This window comes from Schistocerca americana, chromosome X (genome assembly GCF_021461395.2).
Source record: "Schistocerca americana isolate TAMUIC-IGC-003095 chromosome X, iqSchAmer2.1, whole genome shotgun sequence".
Lineage (NCBI taxonomy): Eukaryota > Metazoa > Arthropoda > Insecta > Orthoptera > Acrididae > Schistocerca > Schistocerca americana.
The window spans coordinates 558,918,821-558,935,178 of record NC_060130.1 but is presented as its reverse complement, the minus strand read 5'-3'; the positions used below and the strand labels follow the sequence as shown (position 1 = coordinate 558,935,178).

At 37.0% G+C, this 16,358-nt stretch overlaps 1 protein-coding gene across 6 annotated transcripts in view; it reads right to left on the bottom strand.

Annotated features, from left to right (window-relative positions):
• Positions 1-16,358, bottom strand: part of LOC124556799 (single-stranded DNA-binding protein 3) — a 382,113-nt gene that overhangs the window by 11,692 nt on the left and 354,063 nt on the right. For all 6 annotated transcript variants that reach the window (XM_047130814.1, XM_047130816.1, XM_047130818.1 and 3 more), the window contains 3 exons: positions 11,395-11,630; positions 9,246-9,284; positions 5,905-5,965 (listed from right to left, as the gene is read on the bottom strand). In XM_047130814.1, coding sequence (XP_046986770.1) covers positions 5,905-5,965; positions 9,246-9,284; positions 11,395-11,630 — 336 coding nt within the window. The remainder of the gene's footprint in view (positions 1-5,904; positions 5,966-9,245; positions 9,285-11,394; positions 11,631-16,358) is intronic.

Here is a 16,358-nt window from a genome sequence, read left to right as displayed (position 1 = left end):
ACTTCTGTAACAAACAATGCAATCTAACAAAACCAATCAAAGTTACAGTGTAAATAACCTCAAAACCATCATAAATCAACCAATTTGATGGTATATTTGGCAACATTGCTGTATACAGTTTGTAACTTTGTACACAGATTACTCTGTCATTGATGACGAATAAAGATCAGTAGCTATCAGTGGTTTCTTCCCAAGTAAAATCTCTAAACATGAGTATCAACTATTGAGATTGCTGTCATTAACTATTCCTCACAGCTTGCAGATTTTCAAAAACTATCTGTTGATTCACAGAAAAATTATTAAAATAGTTGCCCAAGAACTTAATACATACATCAAAAAAAAGTTTTGCATCACCCTGGTTCTCAGAAATCGGAAAGACAGGCGATAATGTATCACATACACAGTACCTTTGACTATTCAGAGACATCACTTAGCCTACCCAAAGATGTAAACAACCATGCCTGAGCAGCACCTATTAGATGGAGGTGGTCCGACAACCCATCAGTTCCGGTCATTCCACCAGGAAGGAGGTACATGGCTTGTGTTGTCTGTAGTTCAACCATGCCAAGATGGCCAATACCATGGTTTGATTGTGTCTCCATTGTTACTTTGTGCCGGGAAGGGCTCTCAATAAGGGAAGTGTCCAGGCCTCTCTGAGTGAACCAAAGCAATGTTGTTCGGACATGCAGGAGATACAGAGAGACAGGAATTGTTGATGACATGCCTTGCTAAGTCTGCACAAGGGTTACCACCGCAGAGGATGACCACTACCTACAGATTATGGCTCAGAGGAATCCTGACAGCAATGCCATCATGTTGAATAATGCTTTTTGTGCAGACACAGGGCATCATGTTACGACTAAAACTGTGTGCTATAGGCTGCATGACGCAGAACTTCACTCGCGACATCCATGGCGAGGTCCATCTTGGCAACCATGATGCCATGCAACATGGAACACATCAGCACAACAACATGCCAAACGCTCCGCTCAGGATTGGCATCACATTCTCTTTGCTGATGAGTGTCGCATATGCCTTCAACCAGACAATCATCGGAGATGCGTTTGTACAATACGTGAATACCATCCTCCGACTGATAGTGCAACCATATTGGCAGCGTATGGGCAAGGCATTCATCTTCATGGGTGACAATTCGCACCCCCATCGTGCACATCTTGTGAATGACTTCCTTCAGGATAATGACATTGCTCGACTAGAGTTGCCAGTATGTTCTCCAAACATGAACCCAATCGAACATGCCTGGGATAGATTGAAAAGGGCTGTTTATGGACGACATGACCCACCAACCACTCTGAGGGATCTACGCCGAATCACCATTGAGGGGTGGGACAATCTGGACCAACAGCACCTTGATGAACTTGTAGATAGTATGCCACGATGAATACAAGCATGCAACAATTCAAGAGTACGTGCTACTGGGTATTAGAGGTACTGGTGTGTACAGCAATCTGGACTACCACCTCTCAAGATTTTGGTGTATGGTGGTACAATAAGCAATGTTTGGTTTTCATGAGCAATAAAAGGGCGGAAATGATGTTTATGTTGATCTCTATTCCAATTTTCTGTACAGGTTCCGGAACTCTTGGAACCGATGTGATGAAAAACTTTTTTTTTTTTATATGTGTATTTTTTAAGTCTCTTAGTGTATCTATGAATCTAACAAGAAGTTCAAATTTTGGAAGCAATTAACACAAAATTAATAATAATTTGACCACTTTCAAACACAATCCTAAAACTGCTAGGTCTTCCTGATTCACACCAAACAATATGTAAAGTTACATCCTGTCTCGAAAAATGTGGAATTAGGTATGTCTCAGTGAAATGTGAAGACAGTATGTTGAAATGCCATGATTCTACTATATTAATATATAAGTAGGGTGTAGATTATGCATGTAATAACACCCAACACTGAAATGAAGACCACATAATCAACTGAAAGGTTATAGGAATTTGCATCTATGAAGAAACAGCAGACACATCTATAGAACAACAGTAACTGCCACATAACTTTATTTTGAAAGGAACATTAGGGACATACACGGACACCAATTCCAAACATGTTAGGTTGTCTTCACAGAAAGATAGATTAGTTGTGCTGAAATTAGCTTTACCATAACCAGTCACTATCTTCTTGTAGTCTTTACCATAACCAGTCACTATCTTCTTATACTTTGTATGATTTTTTGTATTTGTTTTTATAAATGACAATTTATTGCAACATGTTTGGCTGAACATCATCACAGCTGTAATGTGCATTATATGCTGTGGCCCGTATCATAGCAACATCATTACAGTCTTAAAACCAAGTACACATATGCAGAAAAAGTCATAAAAAGTTTAAGTAATTGAAGATAAAATAGCAGTGGTGTAAAAGCACCAGGTAAGTCTAACAACACATAGTGACTCATTATAAGAAGGCAATTATACTGTAATAGATATTATGCAGGAGTAGGTTTAATAATGAATAAAAAAATTGGAGTGCGGGTTAGCTACTACAAACAGCATAGTGAACGCATTATTGTGGCCAAGATAGACACAAAGCCCACGCCTACTACAGTAGTACAAGTTTATATGCCAACTAGCTCTGCAGATGATGAAGAAATTGATGAAATGTACGACGAGATAAAAGAAATTATTCAGGTAGTGAAGAGAGACGATAATTTAATAGTCATGGGTGACTGGAATTCGTCAGTAGGAAAAGGGAGAGATGGAAACATAGTAGGTGAATATGGATTGGGGGGAAGAAATGAAAGAGGAAGCCGCCTTGTAGAATTTTGCACAGAGCATAACTTAATCATAGCTAACACTTAGTTCAGGAATCATAAAAGAAGGTTGTATACCTGGAAGAATCCTGGAGATACTAAAAGGTATCAGATAGATTATATAATGGTAAGAAAGAGATTTAAGAACCAGGTTTTAAATTGTAAGACATTTCCAGGGGCAGATGTGGATTCTGACCACAATCTATTGGTTATGAACTGCAGATTGAAACTGAAGAAACTGCAAAAATGTGGGAATTTAAGGAGATGGGACCCGGATAAACTGAAAGAACCAGAGGTTGTAGAGAGTTTCAGGGAGAGCATAAGGGAACAATTTACAGGAATGGGGGAAAGAAATACAGTAGAAGAAGAATGGGTAGCTCTGAGGGATGAAGTAGTGAAGGCAGCAGACGATCAAGTAGGTAAAAAGACGAGGGCTAATAGAAATCCTTGGGTAACAGAAGAAATATTGAATTTAATTGATGAAAGGAGAAAATATAAAAATGCAGTAAATGAAGCAGGCAAAAAGGAATACAAACGTCTTAAAAATGAGATCGACAGGAAGTGCAAAATGGCTAAGCAGGGATGGCTAGAGGACAAATGTAAGGATGTAGAGGCTTATCTCACTAGGGGTAAGATAGATACTGCCTACAGGAAAATTAAAGAGACCTTTGGAGAGAAGAGAACCACTTGTATGAATATCAAGAGCTCAGATGGCAACCCAGTTCTAAGCAAAGAAGGGAAAGCAGAAAGGTGGAAGGAGTATATAGAGGGTTTATACAAGGGCGATGTACTTGAGGACAATATTATGGAAATGGAAGAGGATGTAGATGAAGACGAAATGGGAGATAAGACACTGCGTGAAGAGTTTGACAGAGCACTGAAAGACCTGAGTCGAAACAAGGCCCCGGGAGTAGACAACATTCCATTAGAACTACTGATGGCCTTGGGAGAGCCAGTCATGACAAAACTCTACCATCTGGTGAGCAAAATGTATGAGACAGGCGAAATACCCTCAGACTTCAAGAAGAATATAATAATTCCAATCCCAAAGAAAGCAGGTGTTGGCAGATGTGAAAATTACCGAACTATCAGTTTAATAAGTCACAGCTGCAAAATACTAACGCGAATTCTTTACAGACGAATGGAAAAACTGGTAGAAACCGACCTCGGGGAAGATCAGTTTGGATTCCGTAGAAATGTTGGAACACGTGAGGCAATACTAACCTTACGACTTATCTTAGAAGAAAGATTAAGAAAAAGCAAACCTACATTTCTAGCATTTGTAGACTTAGAGAAAGCTTTTGACAATGTTAACTGGAATACTCTCTTTCAAATTCTGAAGGTGGCAGGGGTAAAATACAGGGAGCGAAAGGCTATTTACAATTTGTACAGAAACCAGATGGCAGTTATAAGAGTCGAGGGGCATGAAAGGGAAGCAGTGGTTGGGAAAGGAGTGAGACAGGGTTGTAGCCTGTCCCCGATGTTATTCAATCTGTATATTGAGCAAGCAGTAAACGAAACAAAAGAAAAATTCGGAGTAGGTATTAAAATTCATGGAGAAGAAGTCAAAACTTTGAGGTTCGCCGATGACATTGTAATTCTGTCAGAGACAGCAAAGGACTTGGAAGAGCAGTTGAACGGAATGGACAGTGTCTTGAAAGGAGGATATAAGATGAACATCAACAAAAGCAAAACGAGGATAATGGAATGTAGTCAAACTAAATCGGGTGATGCTGAGGGAATTAGATTAGGAAATGAGACACTTAAAGTAGTAAAGGAGTTTTGCTATTTAGGGAGTAAAATAACTGATGATGGTCGAAGTAGAGAGGATATCAAATGTAGACTGGCAATGGCAAGGAAATCGTTTCTGAAGAAGAGAAATGTGTTAACATCGAGTATAGATTTAAGTATCAGGAAGTCGTTTCTGAAAGTATTTGTATGGAGTGTAGCCATTTATGGAAGTGAAACATGGACGATAACTAGTTTGGACAAGAAGAGAATAGAAGCTTTCGAAATGTGGTGTTACAGAAGAATGCTGAAGATAAGGTGGGTAGATCACGTAACTAATGAGGAGGTATTGAATAGGATTGGGGAGAAGAGAAGTTTGTGGCACAACTTGACTAGAAGAAGGGATCGGTTGGTGGGACATGTTTTGAGGCACCAAGGGATCACAAATGTAGCATTGGAGGGCAGCGTGGAGGGTAAAAATCGTAGAGGGAGACCAAGAGATGAATACACTAAGCAGATTCAGAAGGATGTAGGTTGCAGTAGGTACTGGGAGATGAAGAAGCTTGCACAGGATAGAGTAGCATGGAGAGCTGCATCAAACCAGTCTCAGGACTGAAGACCACAACAACAACAACAGATATTATATAAGAATTATTTCTTAGGAAGAACAAACACAGCACAAGCATTTGTTTACTACTCTTCTATTGTCAAAATAATTAGTTACTGTTATTCACATTAATGAATTATTACTCTAAACCAACTATCTACATAATTTTCATCCAAATTTGTGTGAGCAGTATGTTATAATTATTATTAGACTTAGAAACCTATGAAGTTAAACTAGGTTCCTCTGTTTTAAATTCAATAAAAGTAGTATCACACCTACGTATGTTCTTCCCACCCTCCAAAGATACAGATGTGCAAACACACTTTGTGTGTGAAAATTTTGTCCTGTACATTCATTTGCACTGCTCTATCTTTGCAGCAGCAAAAAAAAAAAAAAAAAAAAAAAAAAAAAAAAAAAACCCACACTATTATTCTCCCGCTTTTGGCTATATGTCTGCTTTACACCCTTAACACCAAAACTGACTGTGCCTCATCGATCACAAACATTGTGGAATGAGAAAAAGAGAAATATGTGCTTTCCTCAGGCAAAATTACCATTTCTGATCTATCAGTTTAGACAGCAACTTGCTTTGTTTCCAATTGTTTCTGAATAGCTGTAAAATGTAATTTAGACTCTTCATTTATCACTAACACAAGTTAGGTTCATTTTCACTTGACACGAAAATAGTATGAAACACACCACTTCATTACTTAAAACTGACAGTATTTTATGATAATATGAATAAACAAATGCACCGCATCTTTAATACCTACACCAAAAACTTACCTTGTGGGCTAGGCATTATAGGAGTTCCTGGTCCTGGGGGTCCTGCAGAACCAGGTGGTCCCTGTAACAGAGGAAGAAATAATACATTACTGTTACCATTGCATGCATATGACGAATTCAGTAATTTCATTACAAAAATCAGCTCCAATACCTGAAGTGGCCACATCAAGAAACTGGGGCTGTTTTCATTATGCCAAGATACTGAACTGTTGGTGTAGCCACACTGTCCTATAACAACCATGGATGGACAAACTTCGGGAATGCTCTATACATCGGATTCACCACTAGGTTTATTTTTCTACTGTTTTTCTACCTACTTTACAAACTACCTAGCAAACCCACAACTAGTAACACTTTTGCAAATATTTAAAAACCTGTGTGACAAAGTTTTCAACAGTTCTTGTAGCCATACAATCAAAAGCAGCCACCGTCAAACAAGCTAAACAGTCTTGCATTTGCGAGGACAATATTGTTCAGAAAAGATGTTTACCATAGCTATTTTGAATCTATTGTAAGATATGGAATAATCTTTTGGGGGAATGCAAACAGTGTAAAAATGATATTATTACTTCAAAAACAATTATTAGAAATATGTGTAATATTAAGTCTAGGGATTCATGCCAACTTTCATCCAGGGATCTAAATATTTTAACTATTTTGTGTATTTACATTTATAAACTATTTATCATCTATATGTGATCCAATCCAGAATTATTTATAGAAAACCATTTTCAACATATCTATGACACAAGAAACAATGATAATTTCACATTACCATGTCACAGATTAAAACTTTACCCCCATACTCCTCAATATATGGCAATGAAAGTTTATTATATGAGTGAAAAACTTCTTCATCCAAATACGCCACTTCATGATGTATTTTGCATATTATGGAAAGAATGCCAAAATACTTTTCATTCAAATACAATGAGTGCAATCACAAAAATTCAACATGATGTTCACCAGCTTTGATGAATGTTAAAAATTGCATGGGGTGTATAATACACAGCTGTTCTGGTTTATTTTTTTTAAAGATGATCATTTTGTTCATGAAAATTGTCACATTGATGACCAATTGAACATATTTAGTAAAAGGTAATACAGCTCTTTATTATCCAGTGCCATTTTTAACTTAGATTACAAATCAATAGCTAAATCTTAAATATTATGATTTAATTCCCAAACACTTGTGCTTTGAAGAATGATTAGCAATTTTTAGTTACTTCAACTTCCTGACATAAACAAGCTGCTATAGAAACATGACACCAACCTCCCTTACCTATGAATTAACTCTTTGGACTTTAATATTTGTTTATGGAATAGTCTTCAATCAAAAGTTCATACCACAACCAGTCACAATGTCTATGAGGCACTGGTCCTCACCCTCAGGCACCAAGGAATACAAAACACTTTAATACTCTATGTTACTAAGGCTATTTTCTACATTATTCCTAGTTTTTCATCTAGCTGCAAGATTGTTCACAGTTTCAGATTGTATTTCTACCTATGTAGAAAGGGAAAATGTATGTAGCCTACTTCTTAGAAGATTTTGATGGCACAAAAATAATGGAATTATCTAACTTATTTGTTGTTTTAACTACAAGTAATCTCATAAAAACTCTTCTAGCATGATGTTTACTAAATCAACTGCAACATTCTACTGTCTCACATGAACTCATCTTTACTAAATGTATCATATCCAGTTCATATTGTGGTCTTATACAGCACTTTATCAAAAATACAAAGACTGTGTATGAGAAAGTTATTTGCCACTGCTGACCAAATAAACTGTGCGATTCTCATGATGTAACGTACATATCTCAGCAACTTCAGCCACTTTAAAACCATTTGAACTTAGAATCTTATATACAACAATTTGTTTGATTTTCATTTACATACTGTAGTGTGTGTGGTGACACTACAAGACAGACTCCACAAATGTTTCCAGCCTGATACTGAAAAGTTGTGAGAATTTTAAGAAGCTGCAAATGATATACTGGGCCACATGTGGAAGGAATGCACCATTACAATAAATGAGTGTTACAAGAAGGAAAACTAGTTACTACTTTGTGATGCAATTTACTGGTAAGGAAAACTAACTTCAACAGTTTACTAAATAATTGGATGGCAGCGACATGGAAATCTGTCAGTTATATTCCACCATTAAAGATTTGGCAAAACACTCATCTAAGATGTACATTCATTGGTAGTTAACATTGCTATGGTGAGCAGTTTTAAGAGGTTAACAAGGAAAACATACCACTTTGAAGTGCAAGTGTACATTAGCAGGTCTTTGATGACTGGATCATTTGAGAGACACTCATCACAAAAAATGAGGAGAGAAAGATGGAAGAAATGGGTAATTTCACTTCTCTCTGCAGCTGACTGGCACTATCCTGGCTCTATCCTGTTGAGATGTTACTTACAAATTTTAGAGCTCTTTCAAGAGAAATATATAATATATAGAACATTTTTGGAATCTGTTATTACAAGAGGATATAACCTTTTTTTATTGTGATCCTCTTCTTGACAAGAGGTGCCACTAGTTACCCAAAGCAAGAGAAGCATTACTGGATGTGATGAACATCTCTCAGTCCCTTAAGAAGATCATGGAAACAATCTTCTAGGGACTGTAAGGCAAAGTAAAAGGATGCTACTTAAAATGTAATTGCTGTGCTTCACTACTACACTAAAACTAAGATGCCATTATAGAAAAAAGGGACAAGAGAAGATGAGTCATGGCATTCCCCTATAGTGCTGTTGCTTCCAAGGATATGGAGAACACTTGTAGGTTCTAGGAACTGTGCTATCCATCATGCAGTCTAAATTTCATGTGCAGTAAGTTTTTCTTCTTCTTGAAACTGAATAAAGATTTCTGAGGCAGAAAAAATTGGACGACAATGAAAAAGAAGGTGCAGCTAGAAGGCATTTTGCCACATTAATCTTCCCAATATTTTTTTTTAGAAATGTGAATTCAAAAGTGGCATAGTTGTTTTCTTTCCATCATCTATCAAAGTTGACCAGTTGTGGAACATTGTGAATTAACCCAGAATCTTGACATGTGGCTCTCAACAAAATAGCTTTCACATTTTCCAACTCCACACCAATCCAACGCCTTAAGCTCATACCAGCTGCAGGGGCAAAATTTAGTTCCTTGGTTGCAGGATGTATGTTGGTTGCACAAGCCCATTTTTTCCACCCAGAAACCCATCATATAATCGTCTAATTATGCTACGTAAGGGAAGTTAACTCTTTATACAATGCAAAGCAGGCAATATAATTTCTGTTCACTTCCTCTTAGCAACTATATTAAATTGTATTTCAGTACAGATACATACCCCATAATTTCCAGGAGATGAAGAGGAATAATTCATTGGCTGTAAACAAAAAGAAATGTATTAGAACAATATGTCTATTTAGAAATTTTAAGAATAATAAAAATAAGAATTACTTACTAAAAACAATTTGTGTGTGTGTGTGTGTGTGTGTGTGTGTGTGTGTGTGTGTGTGTGTGTGTGTGTGAGAGAGAGAGAGAGAGAGAGAGAGAGAGAGAGAGAGAGAGAGAGAGAGCTGTGAGACAGTCTCACATAAAACAGGGAAACAACAAAATACTAAGTCACCAAAGAGCTCACATCAATAACACAAGAACAATAATTTATCCTGTTTTATGTGCTGCAAATGCCACAAATTTCTTATATTTGGAGGTGATTTACCTAAGGTAGTTTCAGTGAAACAAAGGAAAGAAGCACAGACAGAACAAATATAAACAATATAAGTTAGTAATGGAGGGCTAGCATGACAGGACTAAATGACATAATATGAATAACCTTGTGCAAACAACTGATTTGTGGAGTTGGTTTTCAGCTTATCTCCAACACAATATTATTTTCTCTTCTTTCCTTTTGCTTAGTGATAACTTGGGACATCACCTGAGCCACCAACACGACTGCAGACAATAGGTTGGTGTGTGGATCTATCTCTATGTTGGCTATGTTGGATATTAATGATTTTCAAGGAGGATTAATTATTTGTGCATACTTTGTTTGTGCTCCCAGTACCAATCGAAAATTTACAGAGGAAATACAAAACTAAAGCATGCCAAGTTTATGGTAAAATTTGACTTGCTAAAGCCAATAGAAAGAAAAGTAACTCACAGGGAGGCAGACATGATCAAAGAAGATAGTTCTGTAATAACAACAATTATGCCATAAAAGTGATAGTTAAATCCTAGTACATGTCTAGACAAGACGGGAATGGTTGAACACTAGAGACAGTTGCTACTGAAAACCAGGTGGATGCAAAGAGAACCATTCACTGGTGGAAGGAGCACAAAACCTTGCATAACAACAAATGCAAACACGCAATTTTATCCAAGAAGTCCATGTTGCTTTATTCAACACCAGCATATCAGTATTTTTGTTGTTTTCATTATGCCTCTAACAGGAAAAATTTTATTTAGAGTATGTTATGTGCACAATTAGGAAATCAACATTAGTAAGAACAATATTATTTCCTAGTAACTACCTCACATCAGGAATTTGCAATTGCAATGTATGATGCACACTGGGTGCAAAAAATAAATACTTCAAGGTAATTTCTAATTTAGACAGGAAATACCGATTCTAGCAAATTGTGTCAGAAAACCATTTTTGAGAAATATACCACTGTAACACTACTGACACAAAACAGCAGCCAGTCAGTGGCTGTGCATTAGAGGCCGTGAAGAGTTTGTTGCATTAATGACTGAGGCCGTGAACATTGTTCCCAACATGACAGGAAGTTTTTCTAGAGAGTTCCGAGAAAACAGATGCATTTCAATTTAATTTCAATTTCTTTTGTTGGCTTTGTAGTTTACCATTGCTGATATACCTGTTACATTAACAGTTCATTACATGCCCTCTGTACAGTAGTGAAACTTTAAACAAGTGGCCTTCAGAATTCTGATAACATGAGGCACCTTACACAACCAAATATCAAGTCACCTTACTGCTATGCTTTTTCTTGTACTGCAGTATTAAAAATATAAAATGAATTATGGAATGTCTAGCATTGTTGATGTGATAGTCAAGCTCTACCCAACACACATCAAACAAAAATCATTTTTAATGAGCCAAAGGTGGATAGGAATTTAAAATCTGCTTAGCTTAACTCTGCACCTTAGCATGTTATCTTGAGGTAATTCCACCAGTAACTGTGCTTTTTAGCATATTAGATCGAGTGTACACAATTTCAAACGCCAGTCACCGATTGACTATTTTCTTAAGTTGCATCTTCATTTATTGTAACTCCGTACTTAGTTGCAGGCTAAGGCCTTTATTAGTCATGTTGTGTGTCAGAGTCACAAATTACTTAAATTATTTTATATTCACTCATTCAACACAAATTCAAAAACAAAGATCCCATTGTAAAATCTAATGTGTACACAAGGACTAAGACTTGCCATGCAAAACTAATTGAAGTGAACAAGCAATAATCATGTGTGCTTACTGTAGATGTATTGGGCTGCCACTGAGGTCGTCCTCCCGGTCCCGCCATTGACATAGGTGGCATACCAGGTCCTGCTGGGCCACCTGGTCCTGGACCACCGGGGCCTCCGGGGCCCAATGTACCAGTTGGAGGTGGTCCACGCATGCCTGGGCCATATGAACCAGGACCCATCGGGCCCATCGCAGGTCCCCTCGGTGGGTTCATTCGAGGATTCATAGGACTCATGCCTGGTGGACCTGAAAGAGGTACAGTGTACAGATATCTCAAAACTGAAGTCATGTTTTGTGTGTTCTTTCATTTTAAATTTACCTCATTAAAATATATCTACCCTTTTCTCCAAATGACAGTTGTGTATGGACAAATTTTGTCCTCAAAACTGAGGTAAAATCTAACATTTAAACACAGTACAACGTGGGAGGGGAACTTAGGTCAGTTTACAGAAGCATACAACAGCTCTCATCAAAGCTCAATCTCAGTTTACAGCTACAATAAATATGAATTATACTTGTTAAAGTTGCTGAATAATATTAATGAAGAGTTAATTACTGAACACATACTGTACTTCTTATAAAACATCATCATATTGATACTAGCATTATGTTTCCTTCCACAAGGAAGTGAAAAAAGATAGCAATAAATAATATAAAGAGTAAGTAATATAGCATAATCTGACATGTTCCTACAGAAGAAATCAACAAGGCAACAAAAGCAAACATGTTACTTTAGAAGAGTGCACATTAAAGTCACTGTTGGAGCTGCTGAGGTTTGTGCTCATTACCAACAATTATGTTAGATGTAGTTAGAATTGATGCAAAACTAATCAAAAAAGAAAATGTTACTTGTTATGTCTATTAAGAGAGATTATCCTTTCCTCCTGAAGCTCACTTATGTTCTAAAGTGCAAGGATGAAATACTGTGAATTTACTGTTTTTTCTAAAATCAACTTCCTCTTAATATATCATCCCACATTCTTGAGTGTACACTCATTAATAATTTTATATTTTACATCAACTTACTTTGTTGATGACACATATGGCAGGCTTGTCACAAAAAGCCAGAGAAAATATATCAATAAAATTAAATTTCAGTTTCATTGTTATGGAACATAACTTGTCATTTCTAAAAATCAGTTATGAAAATCGTCCCAAAACTTTGGCAAAAAGTGCTAGTTATTATTGTTAGCAACATTAATGATACAGAAAATTTTTAAATTTTAGAATTTGCAGATATAAGGAAATAATTGACTATTAGCATATCTAAAGGCCACACTGGTGATATTGGGTATATATTAACAAAACCAGGTATTTTACATGCAGTTGGCAGTTATATATCACATACAGCGCATTACTTAATTACTTCACACCAGTAAGACACATTTAGCACAAATAAGAAACAATTTAGGATATCTGAAATTAACAGATAATGTTTTCAACATGTGTTATCAGTATATGAATATTTGCTTCGTAATTTAACCCTGTAAACACTGAAGGCAAAGTATCTCACTGGTACCTTAAGTTTCACAAGCTGAACTAAATATTTTGTTATACTGCAACTATTACTGAGAAGCAACTCAATTAGCTGAGCAACACAGACAATATGTAGTGGAGTATTCTTATGCCAGAAGTAGAAAACACTCATACAACCCAGAGAGGAGTGATTGCCCCTCTCCCCCCTCCCCACCCCATATCCCCTCTCGCAGATCAGGGAGGTCTGAGAATTTTGATGAGGGTAGGGGGAGGGGGGGGGGGTGAGAGGAGTGCATAGTGTGAGAGTGAAGCAAGCTCAATTACCAGCATACAAATTCTACAAAGGGAAATACATTATGACTTTGCATACACTGAAGTTTTGGTACTGGGTACAGATGTAAGAGGAGTAGTGGTCAGCAAGTAAGAAAGGAAACAGATAGAAGTTAAGCATGAAAGAATATTACTGAACTAACAAAGTGCTGGTAGCAAGTTCTCATGTTGTTAGATAGTAGGAGTAACAAACAGGTTTAAGACGTATCCATACTGTACTACGGGGAAGGAAGATTCAGTTTAATGTCCTTTCAACATCGATGTCATTCAAGACAGAGTACAATTTTGGGTTGGGTAAGGATGGGGATGGAAATTGGCTGTGCCATTCCACAAGAACCATCCTGGCGTTTGACTTATTTAATTCAGATAAATCACAGAAAACATAAATTGGATGGTCAGATGGGGATACGAGCTTTGGTGCTCCTGCATTACATTGTAACTAGAATTCTTGAGAACAGACACTTAATATCAACTCTAGCACCCACTGTATGATAGTATCAAAATTTTACATGCTGTGAAAACTTGAAGACCACCTACATCTCTACAGATCATGTTGGAAGCAACATCCTGAATATAGGCAGTAAATAACAACAGTTGAAATTGTGAGTAAGCGTATTTCACCAATGTATGAAAGTTTTCATGTATTATCATTCTTCTCAGTTATGTACAGTAATGATTTTCATAGGCCCATTTTTGATTATATAGGAATTATTTCTATAATAACTGCAGGGTATCTCAAACTTTCACAATAATAATTATTCTATATCGGAAGTATTAAAACAGCATTAGAAACTACGTCCAAGAAAAATTGTAGAATTAATCAAGAATCAAGAATTCTGGAGCAAAACTTCAATGCTGACTGAACAAAATTTCACCAAGTGAGAAAAAATTCATGAAATGTGATCAGTGCAGCCATTAGAAAATGATGGCTTGGGCTGTGTTTCATGGTAAAACTACAGCCTTGTTGTGTTGGAAATACAAAAATATTGAGCAGTGATACACCCATAAAAAGTTATAGAATTAAGTACAATGGGTAAACAGTCAAATGAAAAATCAGTCCACTTAACTGTGAGCAACATGCAACTCCAAAATTTTGATTTTGTTACAGCAGGTTCATGGTGAAGATTTCATTCCACTATGAAGCAGATTTTGGGTTCCTGGACAGTTTAATGAGAGTCACATTTAAAGTTCAAACAAAGTTGGCTAAAAGAATGCTATGGGATAACATTATCAAGAAAGAGAAAGCAGCAGCTGCAGCTGCTGCTGCAAGGGTAGGGCAATAAATAAAGGCAGATACATTAATAGGGATGTAAAACATTTCTCATAACACTGTTTTCATCATTTCACTCCCTCAGTTGCATAGAGGTGCAGTTATACACAATGGGGACAGAATAATAGAACCTGACCAAATGATGAGGAAACATTTGTAATAAGGTGTAACACTTTCAAATTCAGACAGGCCTTTACACACTGACAGTGTTGTTCATCTGTTTCACCAACATAAAATTGTTGGTGGAACTTCGTTTCTTTCCCTCTTATGAAGTCATAAGTGGCAAATATTTTCAGTCCTCAAATACTCTAGTGAAGTAGGTGGAGGCCAGTTCGAGAAGGTAGTTTCTGTTTGTTTTTCAGGACTGACTGACTGACTGACTGACTGACTGACTGACTGTCACACACACACACACACACACACACACACACACACACACACACACATATTTATTTTTAGGCAGATGGAATATTAACAGTGACTGCCTAAAATTAATACAGTGTGGGAATGAACAGCAGGTAGGCAATCAAACACACAAATACCATGAACAACAACAATTTTAAGGTAATATTAATGTATGTTCAGTTTCATATAAGTAACATTGTAGTTTGAAACACAGGAACAATACTTTTACCTGAAACCAAAATAAAAGTCCTCATGCAGGTAAGGTACTATATATTTAATAACATTTCTGATTTTTGACCAAGTACATTCACATGTACCCACTATCAGACAAATGAATTATACAAAATAATTGTCATTATAACCTTCTGGTAAGTGTCTGATGCATATTAGTAACTACTTTTCTTCCAAATTTTTAACTGTGTACTTCATATGATTCGCACCACTCTTGTTCGCTCCTTTGATGCATGGTGGCAACAAGAGATCTCTTTATTCCATATTACATTAAGTTCACATATCTGTCTACTTCTGTATTATTGTCAGAAATCCTCCTGCCAATTTTCTTGTCCCACGGATAAAATTATGAATTACCTCATCAAATAAAATCAAACAGTAGCCCAAAAGAACAGACATTACACATTCAGATAACTGATTCGCCTCAACTAGCAATGAATCCACCACCTTCAGTGTGAATGCACAATTACATTCGACCTCCTGCAGGAATCCCAAAGCAGCAGTCATGGAGAACACAGATGGGGACTGCAGATAGGAGGTGCTTGATGGGACTGTGGGTCGGCCAGAAGACACACTGAGATAGTATCCACAGTTGCGACCAACACTGTGTCCAGACGACACAGCGGTTAACACAACTGCCTAGTAAGCAGGAGATTCCAGGTTTGAGTACCAGTCTGGCACACATTTTCATTCATCACTGCTGATTCCACATAAAGTCTCGATGCAGCTGACATTTCTTCCCTTTCCTTTTACCCCTCCCCACCTTCAATTTACATAATTAGTATTTAAGCCACAAAAGCTAGAGACAGCAATAACAATAGATCTGCAGTTAGAATGTTGGTACATCTCTCTTTGTTCATTGAAGCAGTCAAAATCTGACTGAGCACTAACCTTGATATGCGATATTCTCGAAATGACAATTTCTGAAAGTACCATATTTATGTGACTGAAATACAATGAGGAAGTGGACATCAACACAAAAAGCTCACCAGGAACACAGTGTAGCAAATTGTGTTGTCCCCTCTGTGAGCTGTTAACTAACTGTTGACAAAGGCATGCACCAATGGAAAGAGCAAAGGAATATGATGAAATAAGTTAAGGTGGTTAAAAACAACTTTCTGGTCACAACATTTCCACCTCTGATCAGAAAGATATGATGAAGCAGTATCGAGGTGTTCCATATATGGAATTGTCTTCTGATACAGGGTTACCTGTTCTGGTGAGAGATTGCTCTTGTTTGTTGTGACCACCACATACACAAA